Raw genomic sequence first — 15,971 nt, forward strand, 5'->3', positions numbered from 1 at the left:
GAATATTAGTGATTTTTTCTACATTTTTGAGAATTTATTTGAGGCATTAAAAATTTCTAGAATTTATAAAAGTTGGCTTATTTGAAGAATTTTAATTAAATATTGGCTTAGTCTTTTTTATCAAACCAATTAAAACGGGTTGCTAGTGAGCTCTAGTTTACTCATAAAAATGTTTAGAATTTTTGAACTATTTTTGTATTACTAAATAAAATCGTGAGTTAAATAAAAAACTTGACCTTTCATACGACTTCTAGCTTCATAGATTCTCTTCCTAGCTTCCTTCTTCTCAGGAGCGCGGCTCACGGCAGCTGAGATGTCAAAATCATATTTTTGGTAAATAAGGTGTCAAACATACAAATTAAATTTATAAATACAGTAACATATTATCTATTTTTTAATATACAGCGTGTATATTATCTATTTTTGTATTTTTGCCATTAGCCATCGATTGGCATCAATCGATCAGCAACTCTTCTGTTGCCGTAGACATGCCGGACTCCAACAGCAGCCGGACTCCAACAGTTGCAGTGCAGGATGAGCAACAGTGGCGTGCTGGATTCCAACAGAATCGTGCGGCGGGAGATCAGTGATAGATCATGAGCTAGGTATGGATATTCCAACACTTGTGACTAAAAGTGCAAGTATATCTATATTTTTAAGTCAAGTGCGAGTATATTTCCTATAGTTTTCTACCAAGTGCCACCAAGGCACCAATCTAACTCCCCTGGGCCAAAGTCAACCATGTCCAGGTCTGTCGAACTCCTTGGCGCTCAGATCACTTGCTGGTTTGACGCCTTGAGCTCTCCGGCCCCGCGGATCCCGTCATCCCTCTAATTGCTCTGAAGCTATATCATTCATCCCCTCCATGTTTTCTGAACAGAATCCTTACATCGGATCATAAACGGATGGACCAGATTTTAGTGCTACAGCAGTATCTGCTACAGTAAAAACCCGACACAGCACCTCGATGGTGATCTTGTCAATCTGATTATTTATCACACAGCTCAACAAACTTTCTTTTTTGTGAGGAAAGAGATATCTTTATAGTATATAGTTACTCATAGAGAAGTCAAGTAACAATCACAGCCAATGAGCCAATATATATATCTTTCACGCACAAGCATGCATGCAGAGTTGCACAAGCCCAAAACAGTGAGGGAAGAAGACGCTGGCATGAATCGATCGGTACATGCACAGCAGCGATGCCACGTATGCTAACGCGAACGATACATAGCTTATTAAGATGGGATACTAATTCATAGCACACTTGACAGCAACGGAACGCAGGTTTTAGCTACTTAATTATTAATCTGCAGACTTATCAGAGGCCTCTTCTTCTTCAGCCTGCTTGTCCTTCTTACTACTCACGGTCTGATCCTCTGCAGGTTTAGTTGTTGCTGCTGCTTGTTCCTGCGGACTAGGATCCGGCAAGGGCTCGAGGGCGGCGAAGCCTCTGGCCGCCTCGGCGATGGCCACCGGCAGGCCAAGGCACTTGTTCACTATCTCCTTCTTCATCTGCTCCAGGTCCTTGAAGAGCATGTCCTCCCCCTTGGCATCTTTGCCATCCTTCTTGAGGTTCTCCTTGGCTTTGTTGTACTCCTTCTCGAAGAGCTTCCAGCCGTCTTCCAGCTCGAGCTTGGGCGGGCGGAAGACTCTGCCGGTTCGCACCATGGCCCTGGCGTCGTCCTCCTTCCGGCAGGTGACGAGCACGGCGCTCTTGTGGTTCCCCTTGGGCAGGCCGTAGGCGAGGCGGTCCCCCCACTCGCCCTCCGGCGGCGGCGGCAGAGTCAGGTTGCTGTACCAGCCGTCGTCGCCGTACACCCGGATGTCGTCGAACACGATCAGGTAGCCCGTCCTGGACAGCGTCACGTGTAGGATGTACAGCAAAACCCCTGTGTGTCCATTGCATTGCATGATCAAGAAGCAGATTAATTAGTTTTCGTTGGTTGATAAAACTAATCAAGGACAGAGAGAAGAATCATCGAACTGTGTATGTATGTATTCACACCGATTTTGGATTTCTGTACTGCGGGGCAGTCCTCAGCCTTCTCCTTGAGCAGTTTCTTGAACATAAGATCCTCCTGTTCCTTGGTATTTTGGCCGGCAGCAGCCTCCTTCTTGATGACATCGTCAGGTTTCTTGGCAATCTCCTCCTTTTTCTTGGTGGCATCGTCGGGTTTCTTGGCGGTCTCCTCCTTCTCCTTGGTGGTATCGTCGGGCTTCGTGGTTGCCTCCTCCTTCTCCTTGATGGCATCGTCGGGCTTCTTGGCGGTCTCCTCCTCCTCCTTGGTGGCATCGTCGTGCTTCTTGGTGGCCTCCTCGTCCTCCTCCTTGGTGGCATCGTCGGGCTTCTTGGCGGCCTCCTCCTCCTCCTCGGTGGCCTCTTCCTCCTCCTTGGTGGCATCATCGGGTTTTTTGGTGGCCTCCTCCTTTTCCTTGGTGGCATCGTCGGACTTCTTGGCGGCCTCCTCCTCCTCCTCCTTGGTGGCATCGTCGGGCTTCTTGGCGGCCTCCTCCTCCTCCTTGGTGGCATCATCGTCGGGTTTCTTGGCGGCCTCCTCCTCTTCCTTGGTGGCATCGTCGGGCTTCTTCGCAGCCTCCTCCTCCTCCTCCTTGGTGGCATCGTCGGGTTTTTTGGCGGCCTCCTCCTCCTCTTTGGTGGCATCGTCGGGCTTCTTGGCGGCCTCCTCCTCTTCCTTGGTGGCATCGTCAGGCTTCTTCGTAGCCTCCTCCTCCTCCTCCTTGGTGGCATCGTCGGGCTTCTTGGCGGCCTCCTCCTCCTCCTTGGTGGCATCGTCGGGTTTTTTGGCGGCCTCCTCCTCTTCCTTGGTGTTATCGTCGGGCTTTTTGGCTGCCTCCTCCTCCTCTTTGGTGGTATCATCGAGCTTCTTGGCGGCCTCCTCCTTCTCCTCCTTGGTGGCATCGTCGGGCTTCTTGGCGGCCTCCTCCTCCTCCTTGGTGGCATCGTCGGGCTTCTTGGCGGCCTCCTCCTTCTTCTTGGTGGCATCGTCGGGCTTCTTGGCGGCCTCGTCCTTCTCCTTGGTGGCATCGTCGGGCTTTTTGGCTGCATCCTTGCTTTTCTTCAAAGCCTCTTCGGCGACCATCTCGCGGGCCTTTTTCTTCATGTCCTCTACGGCGGCGGCATCGTCCTTGAGGATCCTTTTCTCCTCTTTGCTAGTGGCATCTCTGACGACTTTGGAGTCGCCGACGATGCTCTCCACCTTGTAGGTGTCGAGGCCGAGGTTGTCGAGCATGCGGTAGAGGAGGTCGAACCTGTCCTCGGAGTCCGGCGGGCCGACGCAGACCCAGAGGCGGAGCGGGAAATTGTCCTTGACCCTCCCGTGCACGAACACCTTCTGCGCCAGCGCCGTCTTGCCGCTCCCATGGATGCCCGCGATGCCGGCCGCACGGAACAGCCGTTTGTCGCCGCCGCCGTCCTCCGGGCCGACGAGGGCGTCCACCACATGGCCGGCGTCCTTGTCCCAGCCGTAGATCCTGCTCTCGTCGACGTAGCTCGTGGTCCACTCGTAGTACTGCACAGGCTGCAGCACGTTATCGGTCAGCCGTAGCAGCAGCTTCAGTGACACGGTTGCTTCTTCTTCTTCTTGGCCGCCGCCGCCGCCTCCTCCTTGCTGCTGCGGCGACGACCGGGACTTGAAGGGGTAGCAACCGCTCGCCGCCAGCACCTTCTTATCGGGAGGAGGAGGATGCTGCCGCTGTGGCTGCTTGCGTTGCTCCAATGCGCGCTTGATGGTGGGCAACAGCATCGCCAGCTCCTCCCTCTTGCTCACGTGGAGCTCCTCCTCCCTCTTGCCATCATCTTTTGGTGAGATCTTGATGGTGATCTTGTCTAGGACCTTGGAGATTTCCAGCAGATCCTCCCAGTCAGCCAGATTGCTGTCGGCCCCGTCCTTGATGGCCTTGGACACCTCCACCACTTCGGCCAGCAGCTGCTCCTGCTTGCTCTCTTCTCCTCCTCCTCCATGATTGATATGAGCAGGAGCAGGAGCAGGAGCAGGAACAGGCTGGCTGCTCTGCATCTGTTGGGCCATGAGTATGATCGATACGCTTGTTGCTGTCTGGAGTCGTCCAGTGTTGTATGTATGGAGATGGTGCTTGTTGCTATGTTTGTCCAATGTTCGTTCTGTATCTATAGTCTAAACCTGATTGATCAACGAGTGAACGTTTTGTTCAGATCATCAGATGCTTGCTCACTTGGAGGGCAAAGTAGAGATGCTATCTATGCACCTGGTCCCGGGGCTTCAACCTTGGAGAAGAATCAAACCAACCCGCCAAGTTCTTTCTTCACCTGCACTAAAGCCAGCCTCATCCAACACCTTTGAACAAATGTATGTACCAAAGAGTGGCACCCAAGTAACGAACCAGCATCTTATCTGGTCTTCAAGACTACACTCTTACTAGCTTTTAATCTGTGCATGTGGATCGATCATGACAAGGAAATGTACCTGCGTTCGGGTCGGCAATCGAAAAGGCGCATACAGAATAATCATTCGTTTGCTTTCTCCACTCAAATCTTCTTTAGTATCTCTTTTAACATTTCTTTGAATACAAGTAGTACACAGGTGAGTTGCTATACAGCTTACAATGCTGGAGCCGGAGGTCAGTACTCACTGGAGAAGGGGGCGGCGACAAGGCAGATAGCCTAGGTGAACCTATGTCAGCCGAAAAATCAGCAACGAGCAAAACAGGAGATTGTTAATTTCTCAACCTAGCAACCACTTAGAACGGCAGCGGTGTGTAGAATCAACAAGTGGGCTCGATATCTGGGGTTCTTGTTCTTTCAATGGTGAAATGGTCGACGACCCGTACAGATGTCACAGGGTCTGGAGATGAGGCTGACCTCCACTTGCTTGGGTGCTTCCAATGATGGCTGAGCTGCTGATGAGGCCCTCTTACCTCTGACTCCCACTTGGGATCCAACTTCCAACCCTTCGGGACCTGTTTTACGAAATTAACATGTTCACAGTGGAGCAAACAGGCATTTTGTTTCTTTTTATATCAGAAGAACAATCTACACTTGCATAAGGCGACACAGATCTAAGCAGATGGGAGCAAAAGAAGCAGGTTAGTTTGTTACCTTGTCAACTGCAAGAGTAAATATTTCCAGATCACCATCCTTCTTAATACGGAACCTCGTGAAAGATTTGTAGTTTGCGATGCGCAGTGATGAGAAGGCTTCATCAAAGTGTATATGGAACCAGTTGATGCAGATGTATAGGTAACTACCAAATATGAGGGAAACAACTGGAGTCGAGAAAATCCAGAAATAGATAAACACAGAAGTGTAGTACATGATCAGAACACTCCGTGAAAGAGACATCATTCCATTCTTGCAGATATCTATCCTTGTCACCGCCATAACCTATACAAAGATACAAGTTGTTAGATGCTTGGCAAAATCTACAAAAGATGGATCACAAAGGGAGAGAGTAATGTGCAACAAACTTTGACAAATTAATCTGTACTTAAAATAAGTAACAGACCACATAAAAGTTTGAAACTGTATAAAAAATCTGATTTTCTGATGTTAGATGATAAAGTTTCCTTCATTCTACATACACAAATTGTTTAAAGTAGATCAAGTAAAAACTGTAAGTGCAAATACATTCCTCAAAAATACAAGACAAGTCCACTGCTACATTTCCAGAAAGCATTATCACCTCAGGGACGTCAAAGGCCGACATAAGGTATTTTATGCATGCTGGGTACAGTCCTAGCGTCCATTGTTCCAAACGAGCACGAAGACCAGTCGGATCTGGAAAATGCTCACTTTCCATGGACCGATACCATTCATATAGAGTGTGATAACCTACAAAAGGATTGTATTTGTAATAACCCTCTCACCTTTAAATGCATTTCACATGGATGAAGAATAAAAAAAAATGAGGTCGGAACAAGGAGCCCAGCCAGATTAGCACAGCTAGATTTTTCATGGACTGGAGCACAGTGCAAAAAGGAGAGATAAATTATTAGGTACATGCCATCTTAGCTTTGTTCAGTACGAATATCTTTCTCCAACTGGCCTTTCAAACTAAATTCACTGCCTTGACAGCTGAAACATTCAGCTTTTACAATCTTGCCCAGTTCGAAACCACAAAATTATAACAAACCAGGTTCAAAATATTGCTTAAGCTGTTTTAAAATTTTAGAAGACCTTAAATGAGCATGAACGTGCAGTTGGATCTTGAACTATCATAAGAATTTTTTATCTATAGTATTGCAGTAGAAAGCATGATAGCATGATATGGCATGTCATACCTGAAGTAGCCAATAAATGATTCCGAATACAAATTTCAATGCCCAACTCCAGCAGCAACATTAAAAGTAGAGCTGCAGTTAAATGGGCCAAAACATGGAGGCTGCCTATAATAGCTCTTTTCTTCCGTGAGAGTTTGGATGGTACAAATGAATATGACGCCATCAATAAAGTTAAACTTCCAACTGAAGAGACATATGAGTGTTCAAAAATATAGAGCAGAGCACTCCATATTGTACTTGAGAAGCTTTTCAGACGCCCAGACCAAGTTTCTTCATTCAAGATGTGAACAAGATTACACTGGAGCAAATATAATCAATAATATGAGTATAAATTGACAGGTGGTCAATTTGACCTTCAAAGCGATATTAGGTGACTGAGTGTGCAGTCCAAAAAAAAAAAAGGAAGCAAATAGCAGTAACAAGAAAACTACCACCACTAGATGGTAACAGAATGATTTATGTGATGCAAATCCTCTAAGGCTGGTACAAATAGGACATGTCCAGATGAGTTCATACTTTATACTAGCTGGCTACTTCCGGGTCAATGAACATGCCTCAAGTTTTACAGTCATTAGTTATATTTTCCAAAAGGAAAGGTAAAAATGAACAAAGAGCGAAAGATAATGTTCCCCATAAATTCACAACAGAGGCCAGCAAGTTTTAGTCAAACTTGTCAGAGATTATAGTTGGTATTGGTGGCCAGCTGGGGACTAATACCGTTTAGCTGATGATGACTAACTGCTCTGTTCTCAGTTTTTAAGCCCTTCTTGGATGAGTTGAAGACTCAACCCTTTGATGTGTTGGTTGTCCATCTTACTACATGAATATTTTTAAGTATGCTGCGTACCCCACGATAAGAAAGTTCTGCAATCTTAAAGAGATAATAATAAAGTACTTTAAAAGAGAGGTAATCAAGTGGAAATCAGAAATAATTTTGGAAGATGGAAGTGACAACAGTTGTAAAATTAAGAACAAATATGTAGTTTCAGTTTGCAAAAACCTAGGAAATTTGATGTTCAATTTTACTATTAAAACATCAAGAGTTATTAATTAAGGTGTGAGAGAAAGAGTAATAATTTACGAAAAGTAAGATAACAGAGGAAGAAAATGACAACTTTGGGAATATGGAACTGACCTGCGGGAACATCGAAAACGCCAATATGAAGTAGATAAAACCACCAATAGTGTCAAACTGCCAATTCTTCTTGCGAAACTTCAGTATGTTACCCAGTGCAATCTGTGAATTTAGTAAATAAGATGTTGATCATCTCACAACTGATAGTATAGAACATACAAGCTGATTAATAGGATAAATAAGAAAGAAATTATTTCATAGGGAATAACGTACCCCACTAGACTCTTCATAAGATGGATAAGCTGCCTTGCATTCATAGGTTGTTCCAGAGAACCTCTCAAAGTTTTTGAAAACATGAGTTGGGTGCAAAAAGGCACCACCACATCCATTGACAAGAAAGTGTTGCACAAAATTAGGTTTGTCTGATCGAGTGGCAGAATGCCTCATGAAATGATGTAAATCCCCTGCCATGCGAAGTTTACATCTTCCATTCAGGTATTCCTCAATTAAATGTGAGACATTCTTGCCTGTAGTCTCCTTCCAGTACCAATCAAGAAGCCAGTTTGGTTCATGTGTCACTATAATCACAGAGTCATTCTCTCCAACCTGCAAAACTCTAGAATTGTAGCGGATCAATTAAATCTGGATAAAAAATTAGCTGCAACTTCTAAGATATGTTCTGCAAATATTAGCCAGTATACATAGTTGGAGTGAAGCAATTAAAGGACAGACTGCGTGTTGTACCACACGAAACCAAAAAAAATGACAAATAAAAGCAAACTCCAGTTTCCGGTTTAAAAGAAAAAAATGAGCAAGCAAAGAAAAATGCACCTTGTTCTGACAAAGATCTGCGAAAAACTTGAATTGGTACACATCAACGTCACCATGAAGAGCTAGATCAAGACCAAATATCCACCAACCCTTAGGAAGCTGCAATGCGAAATAACTCTTCTTCTGAGGCAAAAACCATCCACCTAACCAGCTTTTGTGACATATATATCTCATAAAAGTGTGCAGACCGTCAAACCAGTCTGTTATAAAAAGGGACAGAGATGAGAAAGGAAATCAACATGCATTGTACTCCTTACATACTTGATCAAGTATGCAGCAAAAGGGAGTGGAATGAGATATATTAGGTTAATCAAGAAAGTTTGCAAACCATGGTTCCCAGGAATTATGAAACACTGCGGTCCATCATATTCGTTCATCTTTGATACACCAGGAGGAACCTCAGGCTTGTCCAAAGCTATATGTTCAGCCCTATACCAAGGTGGGGGCTGTAGAGCATACTCAAAAGGCCTAAAGAAGCGCCTCTCATATGTAAATGATGAAGGATTTGGGTACCTGCATATTCCAAAATGACAAAAATCTATAGCGCACTAATATAATGAAGTGCCATCTAGTTTATAGAGTGTACCGCGATGGATGGGCAATAAAGATATGGATCCAAATTATAGGAAATAGAAGTCTCTAGTGGCTACAGGTACAAAAAAGTTTAGCTGCATGGAGCCGATGGGGAATATCAACTGAATACCAGGCACTGAGGATCATATGGTTAAAAATATTCTTAGTTTTTTTCTACTAAGAAAGAAACTTGCCATCTTATCCACGAGTGAATGTTGCTCGAAACACATAATCATATGGAGGCAACCAAAATAACCTTTTCTTTTAGAACATATTGCAGTAGATCTGTCTATTCAATTAAGCTGGGTAAGATGCTAGATATTATGGTGCATGGAGGTTGCAAAAATAACACCTACTTCAAAAACTAGGGCAAAAACTGAACCAAGCGGTTACCTGCCTAGCTAGATCTCCCAACATTCACTTAGAATTTCAGTTATACAATTTCCACGGCATTAGGAAGCGAATTGTGTGATCCTACTTGGCAAACAAAAGTAGGCAGAGAGATGCTTTGCAAATATGGATTTATAAATTGACTGCAGAGAAGAGGCAGGTCTGATTAAATATGGTACAATCTTACGCAAGATCTCCGCCGATAAGAAGTAAGTTCCCACGTGGAAGAGTATGCATAGAGCCACCAATCACAGTCTTAATGGCTGGTTGGGCTAACAGTCGAGCAACAGTATATGATGAATTTCCTCCATCACCAGTGTCTGCAACAAAGTCAAACCAAAGGTCTTCCCTTTCATTGAAGTAGTCATACAATAGGTCATCATTCTGAGTGTCATCTGTGCGTCCTTTCATTGCAGCCTGAAGGAGGATGTAAAGGAAAGTTTAAGAAAAAGAAGGCACATATCATCATGTTTGAATACACATCCGCTGTGCATGTTCACATGTGCACAGATGCAGATAATAAAGCTGGAATTTGGAATCTTTAGATTAGACAGTGATGACAATAACAAGAATATCAACATCAAAAAATCAGATGCAACATTTTGGAGGTGAACTAAGGAGACAAATAAAAGTTGTGATTCTGACTTTGAAGCACCCTAGATCCAGAGCAAGAACCCCTTACCTGCATCATGCGCATGTCAAATCGCCCAACAAAAAGAGTTACAGAGACCATAAGATCAAATGCGGTCTTGAATAAATCAGCTGATGTCCTGCACAAAGCAAAATTGGATATGTGAGATGTTTTTTGTTGGTCTCATCTGGAATCTAACTTCTGACTTGCTGTAGTTATAATGTAGAAGACCCTACCCTGAATACCAAGGTACCATGTCTAGGAAATCTGGTTTCATATGTCTCTTCAGCTTCTCCTCCTCCAAATCTGTTGATGGGTGTGTAAGAGCCCAACTGAAATATTCACCAAAAATAATTAAGAAATGCAAAAACACTAAACATTCAAAGGAGAGAATTTGAGGTCTCAGAAAGAAACAATAGCAGCCTCCATCATGACAACAAGTAATGCAGCAATAATAATAAACACTAAACACATACCCAGTTGATCTCTCGACAACAAAGTTTGCGATATAGAGGCCCATGAATGTAGCCCACAATGAGTACAAAGGAGATATTTCATCTGATGGGCCAGCACAGGATCCACTGCAAACTAACTGGAGAAAAACATAATCAAAGAAGTGCAACATGGATGTTGTCATACAGAAGTATAAGAAAAACAAATAGATGAATAAAGGAGAAGCCAGTGGTACCTCCCCATAGATAACCCATTTGGCAAGAAGAGGATAATCACTAGCAGATCCAACAGGAGCAAACCAAGATGAACATATCTGATCTTTCAACTGATTCATGCGGAGAAAATTTGATATCCACGTACTTCTATTTTCATTTTCAAGAAAAGCAAGCAAATTTGGATCAGAACTGCTACCAAAAGATTTGCTTTTGTGCACAGCACGATTACCACAATGACTGTAGAATACACAACAGGCAATACTGATTACCTGAAAGAATTGCAAAATTAATCTTCTGAAGAGCAACAATATGGAGGAAAATAGAAATAGGCAATCTAGGAAACTTACAGTACAGTTCTGGACAATTGTCCATATTCCTGGCCTTGTTCCTGCCATGCGAGCAACCAGCCCAATGTACCAGAGACCAATAAATATGATATGAAAGGCAATTATGAAAAGGACTGAGGAGAAATATATTGTCAAAAAAAGTGAAAGGTTCATGCGCATATCGACCCCCATTGATTGGAAGCTAGGAAGATGGTACAGGGATGCGAAGCAAATCCAAGCGACATACCTACAAATGTGCAATATTGACTAAGTGGTAGTTCACTTCCCCTAACAACTCAGTGGTATACTCAATAATTAACATAGAGCTTTTGTGTCCAACGAAGAAAAACCAAAAAATTATTATCGAGTTTTCAAGAAGTCTAGAAACGGAAACATACCAGCGGTTGAAATTTGAGTAACTTGGCTGAATGGTTCTTCCAAGAAAAGGAGATGAAAAGAAATAGAAGAAACCAATGAGGCAAACATACATGGACCACCACTTGATATTGTGGTCCAGTTTATGTATGAGTGTATGCATATTGTCAGAAGATATAAAAAAGAGACAGGCAATAATCACTGCAGTCATGATATGTCTTGAGTGTTCATGAGGATATGGATAGGTATGCGTTAGGATAGTCCTAACCCTCCCCATCTTGAGGGTTCCCAAGAGTGGGCTACCACTCTGCTTGTCTGAACCCATTTGAATATCTGTGTACAAGCAATATAGCTGTTTTACTCAGAAAAATGGCGTGCCACTGAACTTCTCCTTCAAACTCCAAGCAGAACTGATGTACTGCATGATTTAATAATGTGTCAGATTTTCGCAAAAGAGAGTTGATTATATGAGTGTCACACGCTTGCTCAGTAATGCCTTTGATTGAAAATGTAATTGTGGTGTTATACAGCTGTACTACTCTAATATCAACTATATCTGATTTACACCATTACAATCTGTCCCCGCCAATATCTGTGGTGCAGTTCCTCATTTTTTCTTAACCAGAGAGAGAAGTTATAAGATTTTTACTCTCTTTTACGCATCAATGTAGGAATTTCTAGTTTCAAAGCGAATGAGGTGCCCTTAATGTCACTAGTCATTTACACATTTACATATGTAAAATAGAACAAATTTCGAACCATGCAAGGTACGGTACCAGAATGGTTATGCCTATTGCATAATTTGATTTTGACCACAAATAAAGTGCAATCCTTAAAACCTACAACAAGTGTCATCCTAGTACAACCCTAAGCAAGGATCTAGAATAGTACAACGTATCATACCACGTGAGTAGAGTCAACTGTGCCCAAGCAAGACATTGTGCCTTTACTGAAGAACTAATGCAAAGTGGCCAATATTATAACTTTACTCGATGACAACCATTTGACACGTAGCTGCCGAAACGAAAATTAAATTAGGAAAGGACAGAAGAAATTGACCTTTACATAATATTCTTAGCCCACAAAAAAACAAGGGAATGATTATATTTAAATCTCATACAATAAATACAGAGTGGACTAAAAGCCTAATTTAAGCAGAGTAATTCGAATTAGCGGGGGGCGATTTAGCTCAGCGCGTGGGGTTCAGCTGAGACCCCAAAATCTTCTCTCTTTTTTTTCCTGGAAAGAAACTATAAAGTGCGACCTCACATTGGGTCCCAAGTGGTATGGCGTCAGTCAACTGAGATCGATCGGCCGATGTTGCCCGCACTGAGGAGTGCATATATTAATCGAGCCGAACCAGAAGCATGGGTGGATGGTTCAGAAATTAAAACACGGCTCCACAATGCTGCAGAGAAATCCGCTACTGATCGGATGGAGAGAGGCGAAGATTCGGATTTGATTTATCAGACCGAAAGGAAGGAAGGAAGAAAGAAATGGAGCGAGCGAGTGGCGGTTAGGGTTCGTTACCATGGAAAGAAGGAATGAATCCGAGTCCGGATGGATCTCCACTCGACGCCAATCCAATCCAATCCAATCCAATGCCGGTGGGGGAGGGGAGGGAGGAGGAGGACGGCGATGGAGATAGGCGGGGGTGGCCGGAGTGCTTGGCTTGGCTAGGGTGGTGGGTAGAGAGGGAGGGAGGGAGGAGGAAGAAGAGGGAGGGAGGGAGGGAGGAGGAGCACGTCCGATGCGATGATGCCGGGAGGCGAGCGAATATCCCCTCGCGTCGCTTGATTGATCGATCGTAGCCGTCGAATCCAAAAGCAACGGTGCAGATAGCGTTATGTTGTGTCTGTCATCCAGGTGCTTGGTTTGGGCATGAGTCAGTCAGTCAAGAGGAACCCCAAAAGAAAAAGGGAATGCTTGGAAGGAATATCCTCCCGGCATAGCAGGCCAGATGCTAGAGTTCCTTATCCTCCTCTTTTTTTGGGTGTAATTGGTTGTCGGAATGTGTTTTTTTATATAGATTGTGTAGGTAAGGTTCAGGGAAAATAATTTAAATGGAGTTATATTTATTGAAAAGAAAAATGTTTAATTAGTTGTATCTGTTTGAACAGGCTAAGTTGAAATTCTATTTGGTTGATCAAATATGAAGTCGTATAAGTGAATATGAGTTGAAACTGTGATTGATGATTCATATAAAAAGAATTTTATTATACTAATAAATAAACTCACTTACGTATTTATATCTGTTAAACCAGATTACAGACGTATATTTACACGAGTTAGTCAATCAAGAGGAAAAAAAGAATGCTTGGAAGGAATATCCTCCCAGCATAGCAGACCTACATTAGTCATGCAACACGTAGTGCTGGCACACGCTGACATCATAAGAAGCAATCTAAGCACGTGCAAAAATGAGTTTTGGTCGAGTCAAACCCATGCTTCTCCACCATCGACCATCCAACAAAATAGTATCCCCTGCGTTTTACGTCTTCATTCACTTCAACAAGCATCAGAGTATAACCTCTTTATCAGCCGTGGAAATAGATTCCTACAGAGGAACTGAATGAACCCAATTCTTGTAGCTTATAGTGTACTTACCAAAAAAAACTGTGGTTTGTGGTTTCGAACCCGATTTGGATGTTTATACTCGGCGTGTGTGTATATACACATACGGGAGGAATTTGCATACACGATGATTAAATCCAAATAACCGTGCAACATGAAGATGGATTGTGTTGAGAAGATCGTCATCATCAATCAACGAAGTTGGCCAAAGTTGGTGAGATAGGCACAAGCCGATGAGCAGAGGTAGCAGACGCCCATATGTGGAAGTGATCAACGTGTGACTAGAGTTGAGGTTATTGCATGTCGATCCGATAGGCGGTAGTAGGGACCAAAGACTGTGGTAAGATTTTAGAAATAGACTACGAGAATGAAAGAGAGCATAATCGTTGAAGATTTTATTGTAGTTTTGAAATAGAGGAAGAAAATAACACACCGTTGATTAGTCTTGGTCTTGTATTATGTGATGATCATTTATCTTGATTTAAATTTTAAAAATAAAATGAAGAAAAGAAAGCACGCTGCAATCAAGGACGACTCGTGAGGAGTATGTTGATTGTTAATTTGCTAATTGATTGTGACTTTTTATATTGTAAAAGAGGGAAAGAGACAGAAGATTGATTGTTGACCGTTTAATTATATAAGATATATGATGATGGAGATTGTTCATATTTTATAGGATATAGATATGCAAATCGCTAGACCATTCAATTAAATATATGAGATAAAAAGTTGCCAATATATCTGGTGCTTTTTATATTAAGTCTAGATCCAATAACGATGGCTGGTATTGCGTGGGGGAGAGGATCAATCACTCGTCATACATGCATCATCCTGACGCATGCATGCCAGCGCAGCGCATCTCTGAATATCTTCAACATAAACAATTAAATTGCAAAAGGTACCATGGAATTTTGAGTTGGAGATCAAGTTTGGCGCAAAGCAATGTATTCTTATTCTTCTTCTTTTTGCAAACAAGAAAAGCGGTAGTACATTTTAATCGTTAATGGTGTCCATGCATGCATGGCAGATTAAGCTGCAGTGCAGATACAGGCTCAGGCGAGTGCCGCTCCCGCCTTGAGCTTCTTGGCAATGCCGGCGAAGTACTTCCCCTGGTGCGCCGCCATGGCGAGCTCGGCCACGCTGGGCATCCTGCTGCCGTCGGCGCCGGCGAACGTGCCGGCCCCGTACGGGCTGCCGCCCTTGACCTCGTCCATGCCGAACATCCCGGCGCCGAGCGTGTACCCGACCGGCACGAACAGCATGCCGTGGTGCGCCAGCTGCGTCACGGCCGTCAGCGCCGTGGTCTCCTGCCCGCCGCCCTGCGTGCCCGTCGCGAAGAAGAACCCCGCGGGCTTGCCGGCGAGGGCCTGCTGCTGCCACAGCCCGCCCGTGGAGTCGAGGAAGGCCTTCATCTGCGCCGCCATCATGCCGAACCGCGTGGGGAACCCGAACAGGACGCCGTCGGCGTCGGTCAGCTGCCTCGCCGAGATCACCGGGTGGTCCTCCCGCTTCGGCGCCGCGTGCATCTTCCCCAGCACCTCCTCCGGCAGCGTTTCCGGCACCTGAAGTCGTCGATGTATAATCAATGGAAGATCTTGAGCAAGAAATTTGAGAAAAGAAAGCTGCTGCATGATCGAACAAGAAGAATTGTATACACAGTACCTGCCAAATCGTAGCTTCAACGCCGTCAACTGAATCGGCGGCCTTCTTGATCTCCTCCGCCAGAGTCGCGACGTGTCCCCATGTCGAGTAGTACCTGATGGATGATCAAGCATCAAGCATGGATCGAATAGAAGAAGAGCACTGCACAAGTGCTTGCTTGATTCATTGATTACTTACACGATGTAGATCTTGGTCGCCATTGCTTAATTCGCAGAAGCTCGTCCTCTGCGAATTGCTTTCTGAGACTCTTTCTTCTTCAGCTGCTCTCCTCTGCTCTTCTTCAGATGATGATCCAGGGTATTTATTTATAGAGGAGGCTGCAGCTGCAAATCTGCAATGGAAGGGAGCTGGTAGCTTGTGGTGTGACCAGGAAACGGTATGATGGCAGTGATGATTCGTCGCATTAGTTAATGCCAGCGCTTAGGTGTTTTAATTGGCCACATCAGACCTAAATAAAGTAGTACGAGTAATTAAGATGGCATACGTGTTGATGGCGTCGGTACTGACGTCTCCTGAATCACTCCTGATGCCTCCAATCCAAGCTCGCGTGGAGTTGGAGTTGAAGTTGGAGCTTGGAGCTGGAGTAG

At 44.1% G+C, this 15,971-nt stretch overlaps 3 protein-coding genes across 4 annotated transcripts; all 3 read right to left on the reverse strand.

The window, feature by feature from the left end:
* Positions 1 to 1,100: 1,100 nt before the first annotated feature.
* LOC133890048 (uncharacterized) lies at positions 1,101 to 4,295 on the reverse strand. Its single transcript, XM_062330489.1, has 2 exons — positions 2,009 to 4,295; positions 1,101 to 1,892 (listed from the first exon to the last, which is right to left on the reverse strand). Exons 1-2 carry the CDS (start codon positions 4,050 to 4,052, stop codon positions 1,306 to 1,308), a joined length of 2,631 nt encoding a protein of 876 aa, XP_062186473.1. The 5' UTR covers positions 4,053 to 4,295; the 3' UTR covers positions 1,101 to 1,305.
* Positions 4,296 to 4,535: 240 nt separating this feature from the next.
* LOC133890824 (uncharacterized) lies at positions 4,536 to 12,894 on the reverse strand. Of its 2 annotated transcripts, XM_062331406.1 has the most exons (17): positions 12,679 to 12,894; positions 12,052 to 12,162; positions 11,172 to 11,566; positions 10,795 to 11,020; positions 10,468 to 10,716; positions 10,256 to 10,371; positions 10,016 to 10,111; positions 9,831 to 9,918; positions 9,336 to 9,565; positions 8,514 to 8,698; positions 8,186 to 8,385; positions 7,628 to 7,960; positions 7,415 to 7,516; positions 6,280 to 6,577; positions 5,682 to 5,830; positions 5,099 to 5,383; positions 4,536 to 4,959 (listed from the first exon to the last, which is right to left on the reverse strand). In XM_062331406.1, the coding sequence occupies exons 3-17, from the start codon at positions 11,471 to 11,473 to the stop codon at positions 4,765 to 4,767; spliced, it is 3,054 nt and encodes a 1,017-aa protein (XP_062187390.1). In that variant the 5' UTR covers positions 11,474 to 11,566; positions 12,052 to 12,162; positions 12,679 to 12,894; the 3' UTR covers positions 4,536 to 4,764. The 2 variants fall into 2 exon arrangements, with proteins under 2 accessions (XP_062187390.1, XP_062187389.1); XM_062331405.1 differs by lacking the exon at positions 12,052 to 12,162.
* A 1,756-nt stretch (positions 12,895 to 14,650) lies between these two features.
* On the reverse strand, positions 14,651 to 15,781 carry LOC133890825 (quinone-oxidoreductase QR2-like). Its single transcript, XM_062331407.1, has 3 exons — positions 15,562 to 15,781; positions 15,385 to 15,478; positions 14,651 to 15,284 (listed from the first exon to the last, which is right to left on the reverse strand). Exons 1-3 carry the CDS (start codon positions 15,582 to 15,584, stop codon positions 14,775 to 14,777), a joined length of 627 nt encoding a protein of 208 aa, XP_062187391.1. The 5' UTR covers positions 15,585 to 15,781; the 3' UTR covers positions 14,651 to 14,774.
* Positions 15,782 to 15,971: the final 190 nt, after the last annotated feature.

This window comes from Phragmites australis, chromosome 14 (genome assembly GCF_958298935.1).
Source record: "Phragmites australis chromosome 14, lpPhrAust1.1, whole genome shotgun sequence".
In the NCBI taxonomy this organism is placed as follows: Eukaryota; Viridiplantae; Streptophyta; class Magnoliopsida; order Poales; family Poaceae; genus Phragmites; species Phragmites australis.

What these genes read in the sequence shown, in the direction of transcription:
- LOC133890048 (XM_062330489.1), bottom strand. Translation starts at nt 4,052, where the DNA reads ATGGCCCAACAGATGCAGAGCAGCCAGCCTGTTCCTGCTCCTGCTCCT. An exon ending in AGTACAGAAATCCAAAATCG is followed by an intron (nt 1,893 to 2,008) that starts GTGTGAATACAT and finishes ATGGACACACAG; the next exon opens with GGGTTTTGCTGTACATCCTA.
- LOC133890824 (XM_062331405.1), bottom strand. Translation starts at nt 11,473, where the DNA reads ATGGGTTCAGACAAGCAGAGTGGTAGCCCACTCTTGGGAACCCTCAAG. An exon ending in TTGACATGCGCATGATGCAG is followed by an intron (nt 9,566 to 9,830) that starts GTAAGGGGTTCT and finishes ATCCTCCTTCAG; the next exon opens with GCTGCAATGAAAGGACGCAC. An exon ending in TCATTTATTGGCTACTTCAG is followed by an intron (nt 5,831 to 6,279) that starts GTATGACATGCC and finishes ATCCTTTTGTAG; the next exon opens with GTTATCACACTCTATATGAA.
- LOC133890825 (XM_062331407.1), bottom strand. Translation starts at nt 15,584, where the DNA reads ATGGCGACCAAGATCTACATCGT. An exon ending in GCGACCAAGATCTACATCGT is followed by an intron (nt 15,479 to 15,561) that starts GTAAGTAATCAA and finishes ATCATCCATCAG; the next exon opens with GTACTACTCGACATGGGGAC. An exon ending in TTGAAGCTACGATTTGGCAG is followed by an intron (nt 15,285 to 15,384) that starts GTACTGTGTATA and finishes CGACGACTTCAG; the next exon opens with GTGCCGGAAACGCTGCCGGA.